General features: G+C 49.5%; 1 protein-coding gene across 1 annotated transcript; it reads left to right on the top strand.

Moving 5' to 3' along the window:
• The first annotated feature begins 1 nt into the window (after nucleotide 1).
• PLOD3 (procollagen-lysine,2-oxoglutarate 5-dioxygenase 3) lies at nucleotides 2–27,994 on the top strand. The gene is made up of 19 exons (XM_056863264.1): nucleotides 2–58; nucleotides 10,792–10,883; nucleotides 11,871–12,007; nucleotides 12,621–12,784; nucleotides 13,991–14,103; nucleotides 14,976–15,039; nucleotides 15,928–16,025; nucleotides 16,209–16,310; nucleotides 16,927–17,058; nucleotides 17,155–17,276; nucleotides 18,315–18,419; nucleotides 20,038–20,163; nucleotides 21,250–21,391; nucleotides 21,944–22,057; nucleotides 23,392–23,457; nucleotides 23,570–23,674; nucleotides 25,135–25,281; nucleotides 26,580–26,705; nucleotides 27,767–27,994. The coding sequence occupies exons 3-19, from the start codon at nucleotides 11,958–11,960 to the stop codon at nucleotides 27,920–27,922; spliced, it is 1,932 nt and encodes a 643-aa protein (XP_056719242.1). The 5' UTR covers nucleotides 2–58; nucleotides 10,792–10,883; nucleotides 11,871–11,957; the 3' UTR covers nucleotides 27,923–27,994.

Raw genomic sequence — 27,994 nt, 5'->3', positions numbered from 1 at the left:
CTCAGCCTGGTGGTGGGCACGGTGGGCGCCGCCGAAGAGCTGGAGTCGGGGGATCCCGGTAGGGTGGCGCGGCGGGAGGGGAGCTTCGGGCCGCCCCCCAGGGCGAGGGGGATCCCGGCTGGCTCTCCAAGGGGACGGAGGGGTGGCCAGGGGGACCCCGACAGGGAAAGGCTGGGGAGGGAAACCAAGGGAGGATCGGTGCGTGCGCCGCTAACGGGACGCTTTGTAGAGCGCTTTGGACGGCTGCGGACCGTCTGCCGATCCGGACGTCCATTGAAGGGGAGCGGGCGGAGGGAAGAGGCTGTAGCAAGTTATTCGTGAAGAAGAAGAGTTGGTTTTTCTATGCCGACTTTCTCTGCCACTTTAGGAAGACTCAAGCCGGCTGACAATCACCTTCCCTTCCCCTCCACACAACAGACACCCTGGAAGGGAGGTGGGGCTGAGAGAGTGTGACTAGCCCAAGGTCCCCCAGCTGGCGTCCTGCGTAGGAGTGGGGGAACCAACCTGGTTCTCCAGATCAGAGTCCACTGCCCCAAAGTTCCAAACCACTACTCTTAACCACTACACCACGCTGGCTCTCAGTGGCACCAGAAAGCATGGCTCCAGTTGCACTTGGGAGGACAGGAAGATCAAAATTTTCATCCTTTGTCTAGCGCTCTGCGCCATCGCTGTACAACAGCCCTGCAAGGTAGAGAGAGCCAGTGTGGTGTCGTGGCTGTGTGCGTGTGTCAAGTGGCTTCTGACTCATGGCGACCCTATGAATCAATGTCCTCCAGAACGTCCTATCCTTAACAGCCTGGCTCAGATCTTGCAAACTGAGGGTCGTGGCTTCCTTTATCCAGACAATCCATCTCTTGTTGGGTCTTCCTCTTTTCCTGCCGCCCTCAACTTTTCCTAGCATGACTGTCTTTTCTAGTGACTCTTGCCTTCTCATAATGTGACCAAAATACGACAGCAGCAGTTGAGTCATTTTAACTTCTAGGGTCAGTTCAGGCTTGATTTGATCTATAACCCACTGATTTGTTTTGTGGTTTTTTTGGCTGTCCACGGTATCCGTAACGCTCTCCTCCAACACCACATTTCAAAGGAGTCTACTTTTCTTCCTATCAGCTTTCTTCATTGTCTAGCTTTCGCACCCGTACATAGTAGTGGTTAGAGTGTCAGATTAGGATCTGGGAGACCCAGGTTCGAATCCCCACTCTGCCATGGAAACACACTGGATGACTTCGGGCTGGTCGCACCTTCTCAGCCTAGGCTGCCTCACAGGGTTGCTGTGATGATAAAACGGAGGAGAGGAGAACCGTGTAAGCGGCTTTGGGGTTCCCCCTGGGGAGAAAGGCAGGGTTTAAATGAAGCAAATGAATAAGGCAGGACGGTGTTAGTGTTTTCCATGTTGGAGACCGGAGGTGCTTAGGTTGAGAGAGCAAAAATGTTTTGGCAGAGGGGGCATCTGAACCCGTGACCTCCCAAATCACAGCTTATCCCAGGCAGCCTATCAGCTCATCAGGTAGGAGCGTGAGCTAAGGTAGGCCCAACTCCGTTTTCAGAAGCCTGTTTTCATCTCCTGCGGCAACCTTTCCTGTATTCAAAGACACCTGTGCATTTATCAGTGCTGACAAACCAGTTCTTTCTCCTCTTTGAGTAGCTTCTGGTAGGTGCCGGGAGGGGCTGTGGCTCAGCGGTAGATCATCTGTTTGGCATGCAGAAGGTCCCGGGTTCACAGAATCATTGAGTTGGAAGGGTCCATAGAGGCCATCCAGTCCAACACCCTGCTCAGTGCAGGATCAGCCTAGAGCATCCCTGACAAATGTTTGTCCAGCCTCTGCTTAAAGACTGCCAGTGAGGGGGGGCTCGCCACCTCCCTAGGTAGCTGATTCCACTGTCGAACAACTCTTACTATAAAATTTCCCCCCTAATATCCAGCCAGTACCTTTTCACCCATAATTTAAACCCATTATTGCATGTCCTATCCTCTGCTGCCAACAGGAACAGTTCCCTGCCCTCCTCTAAGTGACAGCCTTTCAAATACTTAAAGAGAGCAATCACGTCCCCCCCCAACCTCCTCTTCTCCAGACTGAACATGCCCAAGTCCCTCAGCCTTTCCTCGTAGGGCTTGGTCTCCAGGCCCCCTGATCATCCTCATCGCTCTCCTCTGCACCCACTTGATTCTGTCCACATCTATTCTGCCCTTCATGTACTGCTGATGGTCAGATGTGTGTCTTGGGGGGAACAAAACGGGAAAGATGGCTGGTTGCATCAGACACTAGAAGATCAAGGAATGGGGCAGAAAGAAATTGGCCGGTCTATGGGCTAAGCAAGAAGGAGTAATCGAGATCTACCATGTTGGGCGTGTGTGTGTGTGGGGGGGGGGGGGAGACATATTGGCAGAGAGCATCTGAGGCAGCTGAGTGCATTTTTGCTTGCCAGCTTATGTCCTCTGTGCTCCAAGTTCCCAACAGGAGTAGAAACAGACAGGTCACTCCATTGGAAAGAAGCCAATGCTGGGCACATTTTTCAAAGGACTCGAGTCTTTTGTGGGTCCTAGCGCCAATCTGTGCTGTTGACAATAGCCCTGAAATCTAAGCTAAGCTCAGGCTATTCTTGGTGCCACTTTGATCCTGGGGTTTAGTAGGGAATATTGGAGGCGGAGAGAGGCATAGAATCATAGCATCATAGAGTTGGAAGGGACCACCAGGGTCATCTATTCCAACCCCCTGCACAATGCAGGAAATCTACCTCCCACACACACACACCCAGGGACCCCTACTCCATGCGCAGAAGATGGCCAACACACCCTCCCTCTCATGATCTGCCTAAGGTCATAGAATCAGCATTGCTGACAGGTGGCCATCTAGCTTCTGCTTAAAAACCTCTGGGGAAGGAGAGCTCACCACCTCCCAAGGAAGCCTGCTCCACCGAGGAACCTCTCCAACTGTTAGAAAATTCTTCCTAATGTCTAGACGGAAACTCTTTTGATTTAGTTTCAACCCGTTGATTCTGGTCCGACCTTCTCGGGCAACAGAAAACAACTCGGCACCCTACTCTCTATGACAGCCCTTCCAGTACTTGAAGATGGTTATTATATCACCTCTCAGTCTTCTCTTTAGGCTAAGCATACCCAGCTCCTTCAACCTTTCCTCATAGGACTTGGGGCTGTAAAAGATGGTTCTTAAAAGAGGGCAGATATTGAACTAGTCTTCTGAAGGGCTTTGCACTTGTCCGAGCGGTGAGTTGACACATCTTAGTTCAACCTGCTTTAGAAAGTTTCCTTTTTTTCCGACATGCTGACGTGGGAACTGGGCTTTGTGGTGCCACTTAAGTGCCTACGAAGCCCCCTAAAAGATTATGCGATTCTGCCCCGGGATTGAGTCACTCTGCAATTTTCTCTTGCAGTTTGGCTCTTGTTTACTGTAGACGGGTTGAGGAAGTGTCTTGTTTTCCTTTCTAGCAAGCCTCGTGCATTCCCTTATTGGTATATGAAGCAGAAAAGTTGCAGAGTTGGCAGCGGGGGACATTCAGAAAGCATGACAAGGTGTTTCCAGGATGATGAGGCATTGATGGGGACTTGATGGGCTTTGGTTTGATCCAGCACGGCTTTTCTTATGAATTCTCTCCACCACTGAGTGATCTCTATGCAGCAGGTCTTTCCAGAAGGCAGGGGGGAAATTGGCAGGTCAGTAGGAATTAGGAGGTCATCATCATCATCACCACTACCACCTTTATTAGGCATTTATATCAGCATACAATAAACAGAGTAATTGGGAGGTCTCTACAACCCAACGGAGGGTCCCAACTCATGGTTTACAGTGCCTGGATTCCAGTTTTGCTGGCCATCCTGTTAAAATTGCAGGCTGGACTTTAGCCCAGGAGTTGTATACAGACTATACTCTGTATAGTTGAGTGCACCGTGACTGTTTGTCTGGTATATCTGAGAACCAGAATCAGGCAACAGGTCTGTTCAGCTGGTGGAAGCTTTTTCTGCGGCACCTTCTTCTGTGTTCGTCTTGCACTTTGCCGCTTCTGGACGGATCGAGGTGAAACGCGATCGGACCGAGCTTTCGCTCTTCGTCGAACCTTCTCGATTTGCTTCGTGCTTGGGGACGGGTCTGGCGTCAACCTCGGATGTTGCAGGGAGATGCATTCTGTTTCTGCCTGTGATGATTTTTACAGAAGCCACTGGGTAGGGTTTCAGGCCCTTGGCGACTTCCGGTTTTTTGAAACATTATCCTGCTGGAAGAGGAAGTTTGTGGATGGTGGAGACAGCTGTCCTACTTTGGAGAAGAGCCAGTTCACTCACTCACTCTCTCTCTCTCTCTCTCTCTCTCACACACACACACACACACAGAGTTCACACAAGAGTGCTGTTTTGTGGCTGGGAGGGATATGGGTAGGGTTGCCAGGTCCCTTTTCTCCACCGGTGGGAGGTTTTTGGGGCGGAGCCTGAGGAGGGTGGGGTTTGGGGAGGGGAGGGACTTCAATGCCATAGAGTCCATGTTGCCAAAGCAGCCGTCTTCTCCAGGGAAACGGATCTCTATTGGCTGGAGATCTGTTGTAACAGCAGGAGATCTCTGGCTAGTACTTGGTAGCTGGCAACCCTAGATATGGGTGGGACTTGGGCCTTCCACCCATATCCCCTTTGGGAGACCCACCTCATGCTTCAATGTCCACAAGAGTGGAGCGTATTAACTCTTCCATGTTGTTGTTTTAAACAGAAGCAGAATGCTTTTTATTTATTTAGGATATTTGTCCCCCTCTTCTCCAATTAAGGACCCAAAACTCACAATGATGCCTAAAAACAAGAACGCCCATAATGACATTATTTGAAACCCTCAGCAGGAGCAATTCTAAGCAGGTCTACTTGGAATTGAACCCTACTGAGTTCAGTGGGACTTTCTCCCACATAAGGGTGCGTAGGATTGTGGCTCTCATTTAAAACAGGAGTCCCCAACCTTTTTGGGCCTGCAGATTAGGGTTGCCAACCTCCAGGTGGTAGCTGGAGATCTCCTAGAATTACAACGGACCTCTTGACTACTGAGATCAGTTCCCTTGGAGAAAATGGCCACTTTGGCAATTTGATTCTATGGCATTGAAGTCCCTCCCCAAACCCCACCCTCCTCAGGCTCCAACCCCAAAACCTCCTGTCGGTGGTGAAGAGGGACCTGGCATCCCCAGCACTCAAGTATACACAGTGTAGTCGGTATGCAATTCCTGAGCCAAAGGCTCTTTAACCTCCTAAAGGCAAATGGCAGCCAAGTAGGGTTGCCAGGCCCCTCTTCACCACCGGTGGGAGGTTTTTGGGACGGAGCCTGAGGAGGGAGGAGTTTGGGGAGGGGGGACTTCAATGCCATGGAGTCCAATTGCTAAAGCGGCCATTTTCTCCAGGTGAACTGACCTCTGTCGGCTGGAGATCAGTTGTAATAGCAGGAAATCTCTTGCCATTACCTGGAGTTTGGCATCCCTACAGCCAAGGTCTTGGTGGAGCCCTTGGCTGACTCCCCTCCTGTTTGTGCATAATGAGCAGCTGAGGGCATTGAGGAAGGGCCTCTGCCAAGGGCTCTGTTGCTGTTCACTCCTGGGAGGAAGATATTAAAGAGCCCTTTGCTCACAGCGGGCAGCCAAAGTTCACATGCTGCTGTGTCTCTGGCCCTTTAGCAGAATGCAGCCACAGAAGTGGAGGTGATCTGGTAGCAGAATTTAGGGGTTTCCTTGCCCAGTAACCCAGTTTTTAATAACAGTACTGGCAGGTATTCATTCTCCCCCACTTTTGTGATCTCTTCTGTCTTAGATTGTACACTGTTTGGCGGTACTGTGAGACAGTATGTCAATGTGGTTCTGGCCAAATAGACACTCTTCATAGGGTTGCCAGGTCCTTCTTCGCCAGCAGCAGGAGGTTTTGGGGGCAGAGCCTGAGGAGGGCAGGGTTTAGGGAGGGGAGGGACTTCAATGCCATAGAATCCAATTGCCAAAGTGGCCATTTTCTCCAGGTGAACTGATTTCTATCGGCTGGAGATCAGTTGAAATAGCAGGAAATCTCCTGCTACTACCTGGAGGTTAGGAGATTAGGAATTCAGTACAGGGGCGACAAAAATGTACAATAACAATTACTATTAAGTGTAACCAATGTTTATCCTATGGTGTCTAAATACAACTATACATATAAACATACAGTGTTATATACAAGCATACAAAATTAACAAGCACAACCAAACAAGTCCACATAGATGGTGACACAGACACTAACAAAATTCACAAAAAAAATGCAAGATCTTTGGCAAGGTGCTGCATTCTTCTATATGTCCCATGCAGGTAAGTGTGCAAATCTAGCAGAAATACCAATTTTAGAGGAGTAACTTGATGGAGGATACGGCCGTTTCAAATTCTTATGGGTAGAATTCTTCATCAGTCCTTCATATAGATTCCTCTAATATTGCACATCTTAAAGATTAAATTTCAAAATACTGGATGCATGTTAGTTCCCACGAAGGGTAGTTATCATTAAGGCAGCCATGTATAGCTGGAGGTTGGCAACCCTAACTCTTCAGCACGCTTTGTTTAGCTGTGACTCGCTCAGTGAGGCTAGAGACAGATGGAGAAAGCCTTTTATCTGCGGATCTGTCTCTAAATTGGATAATCTGAGGGTTATTTTAGCAGGGGTGGATTTTAATATTACATTGGCAATTGCCAAATTCCTTTCCCAGACAATTAAGATTAAAAAATATTAATTTCTTTATGGGCTAGTTAGAGAGTTACTTTTTTCTCATTTTGATCTCAGTGCGACATTGTTCAAGGCTGAATTGGCCATGTGAACAATATCATTAAAGTATGCTGTTTGGCGGTAGGGACCTCTATTTTTGCCTATGTCATCCCGTCGGGCGCCGTATGGGCAGATCTTCCTGGCTCAGTAATCACGATGACAATATTCTAGTGTTGTCACTAGACAAATACTGTTTTGTTATCCTGATTCCCTGCTCCCAAGGCAGATTTCTCAGGCTGCGGCTTAGTAACTCTGCACTGTCCGAGTCCTTCCCTCTCTCCTGCCTGCCTTCCCATCTGACCGACTGGTTTGCCTTCCCGTGTTTGGCTCCTGCCTTTGCAAACTAGCAATTTGGAGCCATCGCTGGCAAGTTGTTGAATCTCTGGCTGTGGGCTGGAGACGTGCAGAGGAGCCTGTAGACAGATTTTCCTATGTTTACAGATTGAGACATGGTAGTTGGGAGAACCGCGCCAGGAGGATTGTGTCATTTGCTGTCCGGCCAGGCAGTAATATTGAAGGCCAAGAAAGGAAAAGCCGAATTCTGAAGAAGTTTGGATTGATGATCTGTGGGCGGACTTTGGGGCAAATTCTCAAAGGATAGTCAATTTCAGCTGGAGGCTGAAATTGACATACAGTAATTTTGTGCTTGCAAAGGGTAGAATAGGATTCTATAGGGAGAGACAGAATTGGCAGCTGATTCTCAAGCGGAGAGCAGTGCTAAAGTCCACAACTGCTGGAAGCTCCGGGTCCTTTAACCTGGACATTCCAGATAAGAAGAGCCTGGCGGTGAGAGGTGGGCACTCTGCACAAGCTCAGAGGCACACAATGTCCTCTGCGGGTTGCAAGGGTGAGCCCAGTACTGAAAATAAATAAATAGGTAAATACATAAATAGGTAAATACATAGTTTAAAGATGTGGAAGTGTAATCGGAGAATGGCTTCAGTGGTCACAGGCTCTCTTGTTTCAACAGCCTTGCTTTGTGGCATGTAGCCATGCCCGTACGCACTGTGCCAGGCTGCAGTGGAAGGGCAGAGAAAGACTCGACGCGGAGCTGCTCCGCCTCTCTACCCTCCCTGCCAAAAGCAGCCCAGTCATCCCCATATAGCACCAGCTTAACTGGCAAGAAGAACCTTCCAGAACGTGTCAGGTATCTCCGCCAGAGCAGCAGCCTTGGCTTCCCCCCAAGACGACATTCCTGCCCCATGAAAGACTCATTGAGGAACCAAATGCCCTGCTGCTGCCTGGCTCTGCCGCTGCCCGTCGGAGCCAAATGGAAAGATGAGCGGCATCAGGTTAAGGGAGGAGAAATGAATCACAGTGAGAAGCAGCCCAGAATATCATGGCCAATTCTGCTGAGAAAAAATAAGAGTTGGTTTTTATACCTTGCTTTTCTCTACCTTTAGGGAGTCTCAAAGTGGCTTACAATCTTCTTCCCTTCCTCTCCCCACAACGGACTCCTTGTGAGGGGAGGGGCTGTAGCTCCATGGTAGAGCATCTGCTTGGCATGCAGAAGGTCCTAGGCTCAATCCCCGGCATCTCCAGTTAAAGGGACTAGGCAAGGAGGTGATGTGAAAGACCCCTGCCTGAAACCCTGGAGAGACGTGGAGAGGGGCTGTGACTCAGTGTTAGAGCATCTGCTTGGCATGCAGAAGGTCCCAGGTTCAATCCACTGCATCTCAAGTTAAAGGGACTAGGCAAGGAGGTGATGTGAGAGACCTCTGCCTGAGACCCTGGAGAGCCGCTGCCGGTCTGAGTAGACCATACTGAGTTTGATGGGCCGCGGGTCTGATTCAGTAGAAGGCAGCTTCGTGTGTTCATGAGGTAGGTGAGGCTGAGAGAACTCGAAGAGAGCTGTGACTGGCCCAAGGTCACCCAGCTGGCTTCGTGTGGAGGAGTGGGGAAACCAACCCGGTTCACCAGATTAGAGTCCGCCGCTCATGTGGAGGAGTGGGGAATCGAACCCCCATTCTCCAGATTGGAATGTGCCACTCCTAACCACCACACCACACTGGCTGTCTCTCAAGAATCCCTTGAGCCACTTAGCTGTATGGGGCCTAGGAGGTACAGCTTGGGCAGCGAGGAGCCCTAGAGACGCAGAGTAGCAAGGAGTTCCCACGTCAATCTCCTCGGCAAGGGAGGCACAAAACCTGTCTGGTGTTACGTGCTTCCCACTGGAAGCCCTTTCCTCTGATTCTGGAATCCGCAAAGGTGGGCTGTAACCCCTCCGCTGTGAACTAAAGAAGCCCCCTGTGCATAACCTGGGTTTAATCTTGTATCTGAAGTGACTAGCCCTTAGACCCTTGAAACTTCAGAAAATAAATCTTGGATCAAAGCCTTCCCAGCATCTGGCTTGGTTTGGACTGAGGGAGCCCTGGAGACAAGGCGGGATGGACACGTCGTCCTTGCTGAGCGGCCCAGGTTCCAGCCAGCACTGCAGCTGTGTGGATTCCCCCCCTAACTATGGGATGGTGCGCGCGCATGGAACGGCCTCCCCATCCTCTCTCCAGACCTGTGGCTTCTGCATCATCGGTCTGAGAGGCAGGGGGGTGGGGATCGAGTGTTTGGTTCCCCCCTCCTTTTAAAGCTCCAGTCGATTATGCCCATAAATCATGTTCACCAGCTGGACGGGAACACGAGCGCACGAAAAAGAGCGCATCATGTTTGCTGCTAAGGAGGTGGGATCTGGGGAAGGGGGGAGAGTTGCCTCATCCTCTGCTTGCCCGACACGTAACAGGCACCTGAAAGCCGTGCCCCCTTCTCTGCTCAGGTGTAGGCCCAAAACAAACATTATCTGGCTCGCCGAGCGCATGATATTTTCATTCCAGTTGAACAGGGATCCTGTGTTCCTCCTCTCTCCCCTCGATCCCCCGGAGGCCCCTCTCTGCCTTCCCCCCCCCACACACACCCATGGAGAGTGGAGCCCCCCAGTTTTTTAGATTCTCACAGCAGCTGGATGCCCTGAGGACAGAGAATCATCTTTCAACCACCTCCTGGCCAGGAATGTGATAGCTTGGTGGGGTGAGGAGGTGTGGGGTTGAGTTGAGGCTGGATGTTGTATAAGTGGGGGGGCTTTAGAGTTCAGCTTTCGTGTTCAGTGCATCCCCCCCTCCCCACTGTGGAGAGGATAATCTGGGCCCGGAATAGGAGGGTGCTGGTAACTATAAAATTCAACCCACTGAATTTGAACTCTTGTGATTTTTACCCGCAGCATTTCCCTACAGGTTGGTGTGGGGTTAAACATCACCTGGCCTCACCTCCCAATTTGCTTCCTACAAAGGCCACACTCTGATTGACACATCTGTGTGTCTTAGGGTTGCCAACCTCAAGGTACTAGCTGGAGATCTCCTGCTATTACAACTGATCTCCAGCAAATAGAGATCAGTTCCCCTGGAGAAAATGGCCGCTTTGGTAATTGGACTCTATGGCATTCGAGTCCCTCCCCAAGCCCTGCCCTCCTCAGGCTCCACCCCAAAAATCTCCTGCTGTGGCGAGGAGGGACCTGGCAACCCTAGTGTGTCTGGAAAGCAGAAGTCGAATCTGGAACTCTAGTTTGAACTGGAGTGAACAGATCCACAATCTTTAATCCATAGGGCTATGGAAAGCTAGCAGTCGATTTAGTGCCACCTGTTTTCTGTGTTTATCCAACCTGTTCTCCAGAGAGATCAAGGTGGTGTAGGTTAATTTTGCCCCCCCCCCCATTTTGTTTTCACAACAGCCCTGGGATGTAGACTAGCTAAGGTTAGCCAGGAACTGGCCCAAGGCCACCCAGTGAGCTTCATGGGGATTTGAACCTGTATCTTCACAATCCTAGTCCAAGACTGTTAATCACAGAATGGTTGGTCTGGGGAGAAAAAGGTTTACGCTGTACCCATCAAAACCGCCAGTCAAAAATTTTTAGGAACCCGGGCAACCCGGAGCCTGGGAGTTGTATAGTGCTGCTATCCAAACTCTGATAGAGACGGAAAGATGTCCATCACATATCTTCAGGAATTTGTAATGTACGTTTGTTTTAATTTGTTTTGTCTCCCTTTCTCTAGGAAAGCTGTTGGTCTTGACAGCAGCCACAGAGGAGACGGAAGGGTACCAACGCTTCCTACGGACAGCCAAATACTTCAACTACACTGTTAAGGTACTATGAGCCTCCCATCCTCATGCTCACCCAAGAAACTAAATGCAAATTAACAATCTCTTTTTGTTTTGTTTTTAAATTGGGCAGGCATTTTAAAATCTAAGCCCCTGGTAAGATGTCACACTTAAGGGGAGAGCAAAAGAGGATATGAAGGATGGATTTTCTTCCACCGCAATCACATCACTGTGGGCCCTGAAACCATAAGTGCTTTTAGCCTGACACGTCCAAAGTAGCCTCATTTGATACCTTTGGTGGTGGAAAGGTGCCATCAAGTGTCAGATCAATTATAGCCACCCTCTGTAGGGGTTTTCAAGACAAGAGATGAACAGAAGTGGTTTGCCATCGCCTTCCTCTTTGCAGCAACCCTGGACCAAGCAAGGTGGTCTCCCATCCAAGTACGAACCAGGGCCAACCCTGCTTAGCTTCTGAGATTTGATTCAATTGGACTAGCCTGTGCTATCCAGGTCAGGGCTTTAGACCTTGATTCCCCTGGAAAACCATAATAAATACACCTCATACCTAGTTTAGAGATTTATTTGGCCAAGCATTTTGTCTTTCCCCCTCCCCTTTTTGTTTGTGAGCACAATATTTTTTGCTTGGGGGTCGCCCAGTCCAAAAATGTTTTTTCCTCCTCAGTTAGGGTCTTTCCTGCCGACTTTTAATTTGCAAGGAGCTTTTTGCATCGGCTTCCCTCATTTTGCAGTCTGAAGCAGTCTTGTCTGCTCAGGACTCTACTGCCTTACCTAAAGAGTTTGCTCCTGGGTATGGAAGTAGCTCTGCCTCTACCACCTTGCCTAAAGAGTTTGCTGCTAGGTATAAAAGTATCTTTGCCTCTGCCACCTTGTCCTCTCAGGACTCTACCATCATGTCTGAAGAGTTTTCTCCTAGGCATAGGAGTATCTGAATTAGGGTGAGAATTTATCTTTTTGGAAACCCCCCCTACACACACACACAACCTGTCTTTCCTGTTGCTCTCCTGCCTTTCAGACCCTCGGCCTAGGGGAAGACTGGAGAGGAGGGGATGTTGCGCGGACGGTCGGCGGAGGACAGAAGGTCCGCTGGCTGAAAACAGAAATGACGAAGTATGCCAACGAGGAAGATCTGATAGTCATGTTTGTGGACAGGTGAGCTTGGAAACATGGCTGTGGATTCATCCTAGGGAAATGCAACTTTCCAAGACTGAGAGCTTTGGATCTTTCGGGGTGGTTTCGCAATCTGGCCATTGGGATCCGGATTATTTGGTCCAGGTCTCTGAACACGTGCCTCAGGAACGGGATGGCAGAAAAGGCGTCATCGGGAGCTGCTTCTCAGGGCTGTAAGGAGGATTACACGGGATTTATTTATTTATTATTTAGCTAAAAACTAAGAGCAGGTGAGATGAGGGGAATATGTGTATGGTTTAGGGACACATTTTTGCTTGCTCGTTCATAGGGTAGGGTGGGCATGGCTCAGTGGTAGAGCATCTGCTTGGCATGCAGAAGGTCCTAGGTTCAATCGCCGGCATCTCCAGTTAAAGGGACTAGGCAAGTAGGTGATGTGAAAGGCCCCTGCCTGAGACCCTGGAGATCTGTTGCCGGTCTGAGTAGACAATTCTGACTTTGATGGGCCAACAGTCTGATTCAGTAGAAGGCAGCTTCATGTGTTCATGTGTTTTCTCCACCGCCCACCCTCCCCCCCGAAATGAAATGTTGGTTTCAGTACACTAAACCCAGCTACTGGATCTGCCCTCTTTCCCAGCTATGACGTGATCCTGGCTGGCAGCCCCACTGAACTCCTGCAGAAGTTCTGGCAATTCAAGAGCAACCTAGTCTTCTCTGCGGAAAGCTTCTGCTGGCCGGAGTGGTCGCTGGCGGAAAAGTACCCACCGGTAGCTGTGGGAAACCGGTTTCTCAATTCCGGAGGTAAAATGTGTGTGTGTGGGGAGGGCTGTTAATTCTGCCAGGAAAAGGTTCTGTGAATTATCAGTGCAATCCAAACAAAGATGTGCAAGAGACTGTGTGATGGAGTGGTTAGAGGGTCAGGCTAAGATCTGGGAGACCCAAGTTCGAATCCCTGCTCTGCTGTGGCAGCTTGCTGGGTAACCGTGGTCCAGTCATTCTCTCTCAGCCTAACCTACCTCGCAGGGTTGTTGTTGTAAGGATAAAAACAGATGGCGGGAGAATGATGCTTTAAGCCTCTTTGGGTTCCCAGTGAGTTAAAAAGCGGGGGATGAGTATATCAATAGATGCCCTCCTTGGGTTGAATTATAGAGTGGGTATGCTTTAAAATTCTAATGGGCCATGTGTGTAACTATCCTTAACAGAGTATGAGCGAATCCAGGTAAAGAACAGTCCTGTTCTCATGTTACAGTGAACACACCTGTGTTCTGCCTGTATGTGCGTACATCTCTTTGTGAGAAAGAGCCAATGTGTGTTGACTTTACAAATGAAACCAGGGACCAGTATCTGTTTAAATGTGTGGTTTCAATGACATGTGTTGGATGTAACATGCGTGGGATGTAACATGAGAATTATTAAATGCACACAAAAAGGGGGGGAATCAAGTGTACACTGTACATGGATTGTACGTGCATTCCCTGTAACTTGTGAACAGGGATACTGTTCCCTTTGGTCATACCTGCTATAGAGGGGCTGTGGCTCAGTGGTAGAGCAACTGCTTGGCATGCAGAAGGTCCCAGGTTCAATCCCTGGCATCTCCAGTTAAATGGTCTAGGCAAGGAGGTGATGTGAAAGACCCCTGCCTGAGACCCTGGAGAGCTGCTGACGGTCTGAATAGACAATACTGACTTTGATGGACCAAGGGTCTGATTCAGTAGAAGGCAGCTTCATGTTTTCATGTGTTCATAGAGTCTGTTTCAAGTGGGTAGATGTGTTGGTCTACAGTAGAAGAGCCAGATTCAAGTCCATTAGCACCTTAAAGACGAACAAGAATTTTGGGAGCATACGTTTTCGAGAGTCCGAACTCCTGTGGGGTCTGGAATCCTGAGAATTTGGGCTTTAAAACACAAGTTTCTAGATCTTAAGAAGAACAATGCTATTGCGCGTGAAAAACGTGTGCTTGAAAAGCGGCAAACCGAAAGCCAAATCCCTGCTCCTCTGTCATGCCAGGGTTCATTGGTTCCGCGGCCATCATCAATCGCATCGTCCAGCTTTGGAAGTACAAGGATGACGACGATGACCAGCTCTTCTACACGCGCATTTACTTGGATCCTGCCTTGCGGGTGAGTCTAGTGAGAGTGGTCAGGAGCGGGGGTCTCTGACGCTGCCCCTGCACGAGAGGGCTCCTGCTTGGCCCCGGAAGATACTTCAGTTCACACACCTGCTGATATACTTGTTAGCACAACTGACATGTGAAACTCACCACCTCAGGATTTAGTGATAGGTCCATCGATGACTCTCGGTCATGATGCCTCACTGAAACTCACCGCCTCAGGATTTAGTGATAGGTCCATCGATGACTCTCGGTCATGATGCTTCACTGAAACCTCTGGGACCACGCGCCTGAAGGGTCACCTTCTCCTGAAGGTGAACCTGCTGAGCCATGGAGGTCTTTGCCAGAGGTCCTGCTTCTGTGTACATGTTCTGATGCGAGGTGGGTGAACCCCCCACCCCAGAGACGGGGCCTTCTCAGAGGTGGCACTATCGCTTTGGAGGTCCCTTCCCGGAACACTTGCCTAGGGGCAAATCTGTATTCTTTCAAGTGCCATACTGTAAAAAAATTATTTCAAGCCTTTTAGACTCCCTGATGTTGGTTTTAGCTACCCTGTCCTGTTGTTCTTGCTTTTAGGCTGTGGTTTTAAATGCTTTTTTAAAGGATTTTTTTTGTTCTGTTTAAACTGGATGCTTTTTACTTTATTATCTGTATAGTGATTTTTTTCCTACTTTTACTTGATGTTTTGTTTCAGATTTACAATGCGATTCTCCTCGAATATGTTTATATGGAGAGGCAGGATAAAAATGAATACCAGTTCAAGGATCTCAGGTGTTTCTCTGCCTGAGTCCCTGCAACTCATTGCAGGGAGATGGACCAGCGGTCTGACTCGGCGACTTCATGTGTTCCTAATTTCTGCTCTTTGCTCTTCTGCCTCTATAGGAGAAATACGGAATCACCCTGGATCACAAGTCAAAAATATTTCAGAATCTGAATGGCGCCATTGGTGAGTGGTCGGTGTTTTCTGTAATAATGTTCCAGATTTCTGCAAGAAAGCACATTAGTCTACCAAGCTGCTCCTCCCGAATTTCTTTGCCAGCATGGCTGGGCTGAGTAGGAGGGGAAAGCAGGACAGTTTGGGGAGTTTTCACATGGAATGCAGCCTCCACCAAATTGCAGCACCCCCCTTAGGAATGGCAGCAAGGGGAAAGGATCTCTCTTAATCATATTAAGACTCATTGTGACAGCATCTGACATCTGCCAACTGGCCAATCACTGCTTTGCTGCCTCCCCTATTTGCATGTTTATAGTTTTCAAACTCTGACTGAAAAACCATTGAGATGCAGATTATTTAATTGGCACCCCTTTAATAGAACAGTAAATCGGGTTGCCAACCTCCAAGTACTAGCTGGAGATCTCCTGCTATTACAACTGATCTCCAACTGATGGAGATCAGTTCACCTGGAGAAAATGGCTGCTTTGGCAATTGGACTCTATGGCATTGAAGTCCCTCCCCAAGCCCCGCCCTCCTCAAAAACCTTCCACCAGTGGCAAAGAGGGACCTGGCAACCCTAACTGTAAAGTCAGAAGTGACCTGAATGGCCCAGGCTAGCCCGATTTAATCAGATCCCCAAAGCTTAAGCAGGGTGGCCTTTGGTTAGAACTTGGATGGGAGACCACCAAGGAGGTCCAGGGTTGCTGCATAGAAGCAGCTGGTTGTCTCTTGCCTTGAAAACCTTACAGGGTTGCCATAAGTCGGCTGCAACTTTTCACCGCAAAGTCAGAAGGAGCTCATGGGCATGTCCTGGGAAGCAAAGCTTCTGTTTCCTTCTTGAGCGAAGGGAATAAAAGCATCGGGTCCATTTTTGCACCCCATATCCACTTCTTCTAACAGACGAGGTCGTTCTGAAGTTCGAGCCAACCCGGGTGCGTGCCCGAAATGTCGCCTATGACACCCTACCCGTTGTCATCCACGGCAATGGCCCCACCAAGGTAACACTTTTCTTTCAGTGGTGGTGATGGTGGGGAGTTTCTGTTTGAATAAGCACCCACCCCCTGGGTTTTCTGCCCATATCCCCAGCTGAAGAAGCTTTGGAGCCATTTGAGGAAGCCATTTTAACCTTCTGCTTGCTGACTTCTTGCTCCTCTCTCCTCCACGCCCCCCCCCCCAAATAGCTGCAGCTGAATTACTTGGGGAATTACATCCCCAATGTCTGGACGTATGAGGGCGGTTGTGAAGTGTGTGACCAAGGACTCCTGGACCTGTCTGGCTTGGCGGTGAGTTGATGGAGGATGAAGGATTTAGAAAGAAGCCCAGTTGGCATGTAAGGGAGGAGCTGCAGCTCAGTGGTAGAGCATCTGCTTGGCATGCAGAAGGCCCCAGGTTCAATTCCCAGCATCTCCAGTTAAAGGGACTTGGCAAGTAGGTGATGTGAAAGACCCCTGCCTGAGACCCTGGAGAACCGCTTCCTGTCTGAGACAATACTGACTCTGATTGACCGAGGGTCTGATTCAGTGTAAGGCAGCTTCATGTGTGAATGTGGGTAGGAGAACATCAGGTTTAATAGAGGGAAATGATTTAGGAGAGGGGCTGTGGCTCAGTGGTAGAGTATCTGCTTGGCATGCAGGAGGTCTCAGGTTCAATCCCTGGCATTTCCAGTTAAAGGGACTAGGCAAGTAGGTGATGTGAAAGACCTCTGCCTGAGACCCCGGAGAGCCGCTGCAGGTCTGAGTAGACAAGACTGACTTGGATGGACCAAGGGTCTGATTCAGTAGAAGGCAGCTTCATTTGTTTAGGGAGAGGAGAGTAGCTTCCTGGATGCCTTTTCACGTTCCACTTGAAGGGGGGGTCTTTTGGGGCACACTCATCTTTCCCATGGCTTCTCCTTTCCAGGACGACTCCTACCCTAATGTGCTGGTTGGCGTGTTCATTGAGCAGCCAACTCCCTTCCTGCCTCAGTTTCTTCAGCGTCTCCTGACTTTCGATTACCCGTACTCTCACCTCAGCCTCTTCATCCACAACCGGGTGAGTGACCCTTCCTTCGCTGCCTGGAACGATGGGCCGACGGCCGGATTTGCTATAAGGCACCTTCGTGTGTGACAAGTCAGAACTTTTTTCCAGGAGGTGTATCATGAGCCGCACATCCAGGCTGAGTGGGAACAGCTTCGGGGGGCCTTCGACAGCATCAAGCTTGTTGGGCCGGAAGAGGAAATGAGTGAGGGTGAGGCCAGAGATATGGCCATGTAAGTACCAGCAAAGGGGAGGGCAATAGTGGGGAAGAAACCCCAGAGGAATGGGGTAATGGTCTATGGCTAGGGTTGCCAACCTCCAGGTGGTGGGGAGAAAATAGGCAACACTGTACTGGTATCAAAAGATTAGGAAATTAGTACAGGAGCGAGAACGTAATTAACAAAAGTGCAAAATAATTTTATAAGCTACGTAACACATAAACTTTACTATGAACAAACATGACCTACACAGTAGCAAACATGTAAAGTGACAAGGTGCAGTGAATACATAAAGTTCAAGATAGTCTCCTGTAAGAGTACATTGAAGTTCCTTCAAATGAGGTATTAGGTAGTAGGTAGTCCTGTAGAAGCCAAAATCTTGATGAGGATACGGCCGTTTCAAATTCTTAATTAGTAATTCTTCATCAGTCCTTCAAATAATGGTCTTCTTACATTCCTATATTTTAATCCAAATGTTGTCAATAATATCACACATCCCCATCAGGGTAAGGATGCATAGTGTAGGTCATGTTTGTTCATAGTAATGTTTATGTGTTATGTAGCTTATAAAATCATTTTGCACTTTTGTTAATTACGTTCTCGCTCCTGTACTAACCTCCACGTGGTGGCTGGAGATTTCCTGCTATTAAGACTGATCTTCAGTGGGGATCCATTCACCTGGAGAAAATGGCCACTTTGGAAGGTGGAGTCTATGGCATTATATCCCACTGAAGTCCCTCCCCAAACTCCACCCTACTCAGCCTCTACCCCCAAAATCTCCAGGTATTTCCCAACCCAGATCTGGCAACCCTACCTATGCTTTGACAGGTGGACTTTCTGGCATGGTACCCCACTGAGGTCCCTGACCTCCCCAGGCTCCATCCCCAAATCTCGAGGAGTTTCCCTATGTGGAACTGGCAATTCCACCTCCCATCCCCTGCCAGTGGCAACCCCAACGCTGCCCCCTCCTCAGCCCACCAGCTGGTGCCAGCCACTGCCTGGCAACCCTCGGGCTGGATCTAACAAGACCCTCTTCCCCTCTCTTTGCAACAGGGATCTCTGCCGCCAGGACTCCGCCTGTGACTACTACTTTAGCCTGGATGCTGACGTGGTCGTGGTGAACCCAGAAATTCTGCAGATTCTCATCCAGGAGAACAAGTGAGAGCCCTGACCCTGTGAAACCACATGCAGCCGGGGATGGACTGGCCCTTTATCTTACGGGAATGTTTCCTGGAAGGGGGGCTGGTGGCTGAGAACGAGTTGAGTTGAGCAGAGCCCCGGCAACTCCGCAGTGGCTACTTGGCTTGGACCCAGCCAGCCAATGGTTACAAGAAGTATTTGCCGGCTCAGTGAGAAAGTTAAATAAAAGGGCCGTTCCCTGTGGGCAGGGCCAGATTTAGATGAAGAGAGGCCCTAGGCTATTCCACTTGTGAGACCCCTCCCAATGCCCCACTGTCACAGCTAGAGGAAGATGGAAGAGTGTTTTAAACAAAATTCAGTGAAGCTGAGGACGATGACAGGTGTTTAATAAGAAGAAGAGTTGGTTTTTATATGCTGACTTTCTCTACCACTTAAGGGAGACTCAAATCGGCTTACAATCACCTTCCATTCCCCTCCCCACAACAGACACCCTGCGAGGCAGGTGGGGCTGAGAAAGCTGTGACTAGCCCAGGGTCACCCAGCTGGCTTCATGAGTAGGGGTGGGGAAACAAATCCAGTTCACCAGATTCTGCAGTTCATAATTCCTCCTATAAAGGACATAATATGTTATTGTTAAATACTGTAGTGAATTGCGGGGGGCGGGGGAGCATAAATGTTAAAATTAACGCTGTGAAAAACTTCAGCAGTCACCTAACTTAGTAAACATTTTGTGGAATAAGCAGGGATTTTTAGGCAAATTGAATTATTCTGAAATGGAGTGCGAGGAACATCACTGAAGGGTTCTTTAGAGACTATAGTGCATTATGACAGCATATGTAAGAAAGGCCTATGACAGTGTCAAAAATATTATACACCTTGGCCGGAAGCCCCCTAGATTTTCAGGCCCTAGGCTTCAGCCTGCCAAGCCTATAGGTAAATCCGGCACTGCCTGTGGGAGATGCTCAAAACAAGGAGGGGTTGTGGCTCAGGGGTAGAGCATCTGCTTGGTATGCAGAAGGTCCCAGGTTCAATCCCCGGCATCTCCAGTTAAAGGGGCTAGGCAAGTAGGGGACATGAAAGACCTCCGCCTGAGACCCTGGAGAGCCGCTGCCGGTCTGAGTAGACAATACTGACTTTGATGGACCAAGGGTCCAATTCAGTATAAGGCAGCTTCATGTGTTCAAGGAACCTTGCACCTAAGGAGGAAGAAATATTACTTGGTTCTTTAAGATACAGACTAACGGTGCATTCCTAAGGAGAGTTACTCCGGTCTAAGCCTATTTGTTTCAATGGGCATAGACTGGAGTAACTCTCCTTAGGAATGCACTGCTATTGACTTACCTGTTGAACACTTATTGACTTACCTGTTGAACTCTCGGGTTTGCCTTTACCTCCTTTGGAGGGTTGGGTTCTGAGCAGTTGCATGTAAAATATTGAAAGAGTACTTTGGTTTCTATGCATTCCTGTCATGTTTGATAGAAATTCTTAGTGAATATAGTACATAATATGATAATAGCCTAGTGTTGTAATCTGTGAGGGATGCTCAGGTTGGCTTATGGCAGTTTTGACGGCCCGCAACCCTCAGCTCAACATTCTCACTCCCGTGACTTCCCTTTTGCTTCCCGCTGCCCTCCAGGAAGGTGATCGCCCCCATGATGTCCCGTCACGGAAAGCTCTGGTCCAACTTCTGGGGAGCGCTGAGCCCCGACGGATACTACGCCCGCTCCGAGGACTACGTTGAACTGGTGCAGGGCAAGAGGATGTGAGTCTCGGCGGGGTGGGAGGAAAGCTTCTCCGCAGTGACGTAGTTTTTGAACCCGGTCTCCTATTTAACTGATTCCTTTACCTTATTTATGTCCCTCTTTTGTGTGTGTGTGTGTGTTAAGTGCCGTCAAGTCGCTTCCGACTCATGGCGACCCTATGAATCAATGTCCTCCAAAATGTCTAATCTTTGACCTCCAAAATGTCCTATCTTTGACAGCCTTGCTCAGATCTTGCAAACTGAAGGCTATGGCTTCCTTTATTGAGGGCAAATTGAGGACTGTGGCTTCCTTTATGATCCCTCTTTTACCTTATTTATATCCCACCTTTCTCCCTAATGGGGACTCAAGGTAGCTGACACAATTGGCCTCTCCTTCATTTTATCTTCACAACAATCTTGTGAGGTAGGCTAGCTGAGAGACTGCAGCTGGTCCAAGATCACCCAGAAAGCCTCCACAGCAATGTGGGGGATTTGAACCTGGGTCTCCCAGATCCTAGTCTGATACTCTAACCACTCCACCATGCTAGCTCTCTCCCAGATTCTATCTAGTCCGACGCTGAAACCACTATGCTACACTGGCTTTTCTGGGCATGAAAGTCCCTTCAGTTGACCCTTCCACACATAGGAAGAGACTGCGGCTTCAGTGGAAGAGCCTCTGCTTTGCATGCAGAAGGTCCCAGGTTCAATCCTTGGCATCTCCAGTTAAAAAGAGAATCTGGCAGGAGATGATGAGAAAGATATCTGCCTGATACCTTGGAGAGCTGCTGCCAGTCAGAGTAGACAATACTGACCTTGATGGACCAATGGTTTGATTCAGTATAAGGCAATTGCATGTGTGGGTTATATGTATGTGTAATGTGGCAGCCGCTGGTGCTTCTGGGACTGAACAATCTATTCTATAACCTTAGGCAGTTCATGAGAGGGAGGGCATCTTGGCCATCTTCTGGGCATGGAGTAGGGGTCACTGGGGCTGTGTGGGGGAGGTAGTTGTGAAATTCCTGCATTGTGCAGGGGGTTGGACTAGATGACCCTGGTAGTCCCTTCCAACTCTATGATTCAATCTCTCGTCCCTTTTCTCCACTGCAGAGGGGTGTGGAATGTCCCTTACATCTCTCTGGCTTACCTGCTGAGGGGGGAGACGTTACGGCGTGAGCTGGTCCAGCACAACGTCTTCACTTTGGATGACACGGACCCTGACATGGCCTTCTGCAAAAGTGTGCGTGAGAAGGTGAGGAGCTGCATCCATTGGAGGCCTGTGTTCATCCGGCCCCGTATGAATTCTTCACTCAAAAAGAACTTAATGCTGCAACTTTGGTAGATATAGGCATGTTTAAACACTTGGAAGGAGCCCTGTGGCGCAGAGTGGTCAGCTACAGTACTGCAGTCAAAAGCTCTGCTCACGACCTGAGTTCGATCCCGACGGAAGTCGGTTTCAGGCAGCTGGCTCAAGGTTGACTCAGCCTTCCATCCTTCCGAGGTCGGTCAAATGAGTACCCAGCTTGCTGGGGGTAAAGGGAAGATGACTGGGGAAGGCGCTGGCAAACCACCCCGCAAACAAAGTCTGCCTAGTAAACGCTGGGATGTGACATCACCCCATGGGTCAGGAATGACCCGGTGCTTGCACAGAGGACCTTTACCTTTAAGGACTAGGAACCTTTTTTTTTTTTTAAATGAAAATTCCACGTTTGACCCTTCTGTTATTGAATGCTGGGCTTCCATGGGTTTCTACTAATTTCCTCTCCCCCCTTTCCTCACTCCCTCCAAATTTCTTCCTTTCCAGGGTATCTTTCTTCACATCAGCAACCGGGATGAGTTTGGGCGTCTCCTTTCCACCGTCGGCTTCAACACATCCCGTCTGCATCCAGAGCTGTGGCAGATTATAGAGAACCCCCTGGTGAGTAGCAGGCCAATTACCCATCCTGGATGACCCCAAGATACACTGGGGTATGATGACCAACATCCCAAAACCACACTGCCCCGTCACGCCTAGGAGATGTAAGGTGCTCTGAAGCTCACTGAGGGGTCCCCAAAGCTCGGGGGAGCAATGCGGTTTTCCAAAGAGGAGGGCCATAAAATGCCCAAATTGCCAGCAGAGCTGAGTTTCCTGCAAGGAGATAACCGTTTGCTGGACTGCCAGGAAGGGGCAGGATGGGTAGCTCTTCAGATTATGAATGTTTGGAGCCAGCGTGGTGTAGTGGTTAAGAGCGGTGGTTTGGAGCGGTGGAGTCTGATCTGGAGAACCGGGTTTGATTCCTCCACTCCTCCACATGAGCAGCGGAGGCTAATCTGGTGAACTAGATTTGTTTCCCCACTCCTACACACGAAGCCACTAAGACTCCTACTTCACTGGCCACCAAGACTAGATTAATTCATTCCATTGTATTCCCTATTACTATGTATGGGTGTGAAAGCTGGACAGTGAAGAAAGCTGATAGGAAGAAAATAGATTCCTTTGAAATGTGGTGTTGGAGGAGAATATTACGGATTATGTGGACTGCCAAAAAAACAAATTAATGGGTTATAGATCAGATCAAGCCTGAACTGACCCTAGAAACTAAAATGACTAAACTGAGGCTATCGTATTTTGGTCACGTCATGAGACGACAAGAGTCACTGGAAAAGACAGTCATGCTAGGAAAAGTTGAGGGCAGCAGGAAAAGAGGAAGACCCAACAAGAGATGGATGGACTCAATAAAGGAAGCCACAGCCTTCAATTTGCAAGATCTGAGCAAGGCTGTCAAAGATAGGACATTTTGGAGGACTTTCATTCATAGGGTCGCCATGAGTTGGAGGCGACTTGACGGCACTTAACACACACACACACACACACACACAAAGCCAGCTGGGTGACCTTGGGCAAGTCACGCTCTCTCAGCCTCACCCACCTCACAGGGTGTCTGTTGTGGGGAGGGGAAGGGAAGGCGATTGTAAGCCGGTTTGATTCTGCCTTAAGTGGTAGAGAAAGTCGGCATATAAAAACCAACTCTTCTTCTTCTTCTTGGTGGCCCACGGAGTGCGCAGCTGTCCTCAACAAAGGCCAGGGCTTTTTCAGCCCTGGCCCCAGCCTGGTGGAACAGTCTCCCGAGTAACATCAGGGCCCTGCGGGACCTAACTGAAATATTGTGACCAGCTTTGTGAGCCTGGCTTGCTGGGAATGAGGGAGGGCTATAGATGCAATAAATCAATCAGTTGTAACCCTGGCATCTTTCCCCCTTTGGCTTGGCTCAGGACTGGCAGGAGAAATACATCCATGAGAATTACTCGCAAGTGCTGGAGGGGGAACACTACAAGCAGGTAGTCACTGGTGTTTGTTTTTGTTGGGGGCTTTTTGCATGTGATGCAGATCTCTCTCTCTCGATCTTTTGCATTCTCATTACTCCATCCGTATCCCTTCTCCCCGCTGCAGCCGTGCCCTGACGTTTACTGGTTCCCGGTGTTCACCGACCAGATGTGTGATGAACTGGTGGAAGAGGCTGAACACTTTGGCCAGTGGTCCGGGGGGAAGCATGAGGTGAGCATGAGGCGATGTATGACTGTAGTCTGTTGCAAGGCTGACTGAGTGACCACACGTGAAACTGCCTGATACTGAATCAGACCCTTGTCTTGTCATGGTCAGTATTTCCTACTCAGACTGGCAGCAGCTCTCCAGGGTCTCCAGCAGAGGTCTTTCATGTCACCTACTGCCTGGTCCTTTCTAACTGGAGATGCCGGGGTTTGAACCTGGGACCTTCCGTGTGCTAAGCAGAGATTCTACCACTGAGCTACAGCCTCCCAAAGTCAGTACTACTGTCTAGTCATACTGGCAACAATTTGCCAGGGTCTCCAGCAGAGATCTTTACCATCACCTACTGCCCAGTCTTTTTAACTGGAGGATGCTGGGGATTGAACCTGGGCCTTCTGCATGCCAAGCAGATGCTCTACCACTGAGCCACAGCCCCTCCATGGTTCTCCAGGGTCTCAGGCAGGGGTCTTTCACATCACCTCCTTGCCTAGTCCCTTTAACTGGAGATGCAGTGGATTGAACCTGGGACCTTCTGCATGCCAAGCAGAGGCTCAACTACTAAGCCACAGCCCCTCCCTATCACCTTGAACAGATAAATCTGCCTTATACTGAATCAGACCCATGATCCATCAAGTCCACCTTCCTTTTACTCCACTGTCTTCTACCTTTATAACCCAACTTTCTGCGGGGTGTTATTTCATATCACAGAGAGGTTTTTTGTTTGCCTTGTTCTCCACTTTTGCTAATCCTTGCCCTAAAAGGTAAAGGTCCCCTGTGCAAGCACCAGGTCATTCTTGACCCATGGGGTGATGTCACATCCCAAATTTTTCTAGGCAGACTTTGTTTACGGGTTGGTTTGCCAGTGCCTTCCCCAATCATCTTCCCTTTACCCCCAGCAAGCTGGGTACTCATTTTACTGACCTCGGAAGGATGGAATGGTGAATCAACTTTGAGCCGACTACCTGAAACCAACTTCCGTCGGGATCGAACTCAGGTCGTGAGCAAAGCTTACCATTCTGCACCACGGGGCTCCTTGCCCTCCTTCTTGGTTTATTGGGGGTCCCTGCCATATGTTTCAATTGTTTTTTATATTTTGTTTTCTGTCTTGAGCCTCAGTAAGAAAGATGGGCTATAAAGGAAGTAGGGAGCTGTGGCTCAGTGGTAGAGCATCTGCTTTGCATGGAGAAGGTCCCAGGTTCGATCCCCGGCCTCTTCAGTTAAAGTGATCAGGTAGCAGGTGATGTGAAAGACCTCGGCTTCAGAACCTGGACAGCTCCTGCCTGTCTGAATAGACAGTGCTGATTTCGATAGACCCAGGATCTGGTTTGGTATAAGGTCGCTTCATGTGTAAATAAATAAGTGCAGCTCGATCGAATCTTGCTTGATGAGGGTTGTTAGCAGATGAATAGAACAACACCTTTTAAAGGGCCTTCCACCTTACTGATTTTCCACGTCCTTGCCTGCTCTAGGACACGCGACTGGCTGGCGGCTACGAGAACGTCCCGACTGTCGATATCCACATGAATCAAATTGGCCTTGAGAAGGAGTGGCTTCGCTTCCTGCAGGACTACATTGCACCCGTCACAGAGAAGCTCTATCCTGGCTACTACACCAAGGTACCAACTCCAGACAGGGGGAGCTGAAAAAATCTCTAAAGAAAATGCAGCAAGGGGCAGGGAGAACTGGAAAAGTCGGTCACCGTAGCCCTCTTCGTCCATTAAACTGAGTTGGTTTTTATACCCCGCTTTTGTCTACCTTTAAAGAGTCTCAAAGTGGCTTATAATCACCTTCCTTTCCTCTCCCCCGAAACAGACACCTTGTGAGGTAGGTGGGGCTGAGAGAGTTCAGACAGAACTGTGACTAGCCCAAGGTCACCCAGCAGGCTTCATGTGGAGGAGTGGGGAATCGAACCCGGTTCTCCAGATTAGAGTCCACTGCTCCTAACCACTACACCACACTGGCTATCAAAGTAGTTGCTTGTGTGTGTAAAGCGTTGCCAAGTTGCAGCTGACTTGTGGCAACCCAGTAGGGTTTTCAAGGCACGAGACTGAGGTGGTTGCCTTCCTCTGGATTGATTTTTTGCCGTCAAGTCACATCTGACTTATGGTGACCCCTGGCAAGAGATGTTCAGAGGTGGTTTGCCATTTTCCACCTTTGTAACATGATGCTGGTATTCCATGGAGACCTCCCATCCAAATACTTGTCAGGGTCGACCATCCCGCTTAGCTTCTGAGACCGGAATAGCTGGGGCCATCCAGGTCAGGGCAAGCAGTTGATTAAGTAGAGCCAGCATGAGTGTAGTGAGAGAGCCAGTGTGGTTGTAGTGGTTAAGAGCGGTGGTTAGGAGCAGTTGTGGACTCTCATCTGGAGAACCAGGTTTGATTCCCCACTCCACCACATAAGTGGCAGAGGCTAATCTGGTGAACTGGATTTGTGTCCCCCCTCCTCCACATGAAGCCAGTTGGGTGACCTTGGGCTAGTCACAGCTCTCTTCGAGCTCTCTCAGCCCCACCTACCTCACAGGGTGTCTGTTGTGGGGAGGGGAAGGGAAGGTGATTGTAAGCCGATTTGATTCTCCCTTAAGTGGGAGAGAAAGTCGGCATATGAAAACCAACTCCTCTTCTTCTAGATATTTTTTAAAAACCGATTAGGAAAAAAATGTAGTTGAAAATAAATGGCTACTTCTTTTGATGTTGGGAAACTTGCCTACTGCTTTGCAAGGCAGTAAATTGTTACTAGGCTCACGCATCAGTCAGTTGTGGGGTGAAGGAAACCAACGCTTCTCCAGTACGCTTTCTCGCTACAGTAGAATCTGGGATCGACCCAGTTATAATCCCCATTTTAGGGACGCGTGGGTAACTGGGGGCAAGGGTCTCCTTTGGCAGGCAAACGCTGACTCTCTCTCACCTCGCAGGCTCGGGCAATCATGAACTTCATGGTCCGGTACCGTCCCGACGAGCAGCCCTTCCTCCGCCCTCACCACGATTCGTCCACTTTTACCATCAACGTTGCTCTCAACCATAAAGGCGTCGACTACGAGGTGAGCATCCCCCTCGAGAGGGTGGCTAAAGCCTGTGGGGTTGAGGGAGATGGGAGGCGAACGCCCCCTTGCAAGGGTAGCTGAAGAAGTGAGCTGTGACCCACAAAAGTGCATACCCTGCCAGAAATGATGTTAGCCTTTCAAGGTGCTCCTGGACTCTTGCTCTTTTCTATGGCCGTTGCAAGGGTACGTTCTCTTTGCAGACAACAGATGTTCAGAGCACTTGTCAGTGGCAGCTGCCACGGAAACTTCCTTTTAATCCACGCAGCTGATCAGATCTTCAGTGGCCAATCAGAAGCCCCGCCTGGCCCCAGCCACTTTCTAAAAATACTTGACGCAGGCCAAGAAAGGGGTCAGCGGGCGCCCATGGACACCACGTTGGGGACCCCTGCCCTAGATCATACCAACTCTGCTCTTTAGCATCCGTGCTCTTGAAATGGGATGATAACGGAGACATTCTAGGTTTATATGATCGGGGCTGTGCAGCTTAGAACACAAGCAAGAATCCTTTGCAGGGCATAGAGGTGCGGGGCAGATGGAACGATGAAGAGGGGCAATCCAGGGGGGAGGAAGATTGAAAGCCACTGCAGCAAAACACTTCCGCGTGGTGAAGAGTGGTGGTTTGGAGCGGTGGACTCTGATCTGGAGAACTGGGTTGGATTCCCCACTCCTCCGCATGAGCGGTGGAGGCTAGTCTGGTGAACAGGGTTGGTTTCCCCTCTCCTTTACATGAAGCCAACTGGGTGACCTTGGGCTAGTCACAGCTCTCTCAGCCTCACCTACCTCACAGGGTATCTGTTGTGGGGAGGGGAGGAGAAAGGTGATTGCAAGCTGGTTTGATTCTTCCTGAAGTGGTAGAGAAAGTCGGCATAGAAAAACCAACTCTTCTTCTTCTCTAATAGACTGTGGCTTCTCTCAAGTTGAAAAATATCATTTTTTTAAACTACTGTTTGGTAACAAGAAATCCATAATTTTTCCCACTTGCTACTCTACTCTCCGGCTACAAGGAATTGTAAACTGCTACACAGGACTGATATGTTTTTTTCTGTGTCCCCCCACAGGGAGGCGGCTGCCGGTTTATCCGCTACAACTGCACCGTGGAATCCCCCCGTAAGGGATGGAGCCTGATGCACCCCGGACGCCTCACTCACTACCACGAAGGATTGCCCACAACCAGCGGCACCCGCTACATCATGGTCTCTTTTGTGGACCCCTAATGCCAATTTTGCCCCTCCTCGGTCCTGGGGTGTAGAACGGGCCGCCGTGGTCAAAGCACTGAAAGCCAGAGA

This window comes from Euleptes europaea, chromosome 18, assembly GCF_029931775.1.
Source record: "Euleptes europaea isolate rEulEur1 chromosome 18, rEulEur1.hap1, whole genome shotgun sequence".
NCBI lineage: Eukaryota > Metazoa > Chordata > Lepidosauria > Squamata > Sphaerodactylidae > Euleptes > Euleptes europaea.
Note: the sequence above shows the minus strand (reverse complement) of the source record. Positions and strands in the feature narration are given on the sequence as shown.

Bases quoted from the DNA above. Each gene is read 5' to 3' on its own strand.
- PLOD3 (XM_056863264.1), top strand. From the start codon at position 11,958: ATGACGAAGTATGCCAACGAGGAAGATCTGATAGTCATGTTTGTGGAC. The intron at 12,008-12,620 runs GTGAGCTTGGAA...CCTCTTTCCCAG, and splicing joins ATAGTCATGTTTGTGGACAG to CTATGACGTGATCCTGGCTG. The intron at 23,675-25,134 runs GTGAGCATGAGG...TGCCTGCTCTAG, and splicing joins GGTCCGGGGGGAAGCATGAG to GACACGCGACTGGCTGGCGG.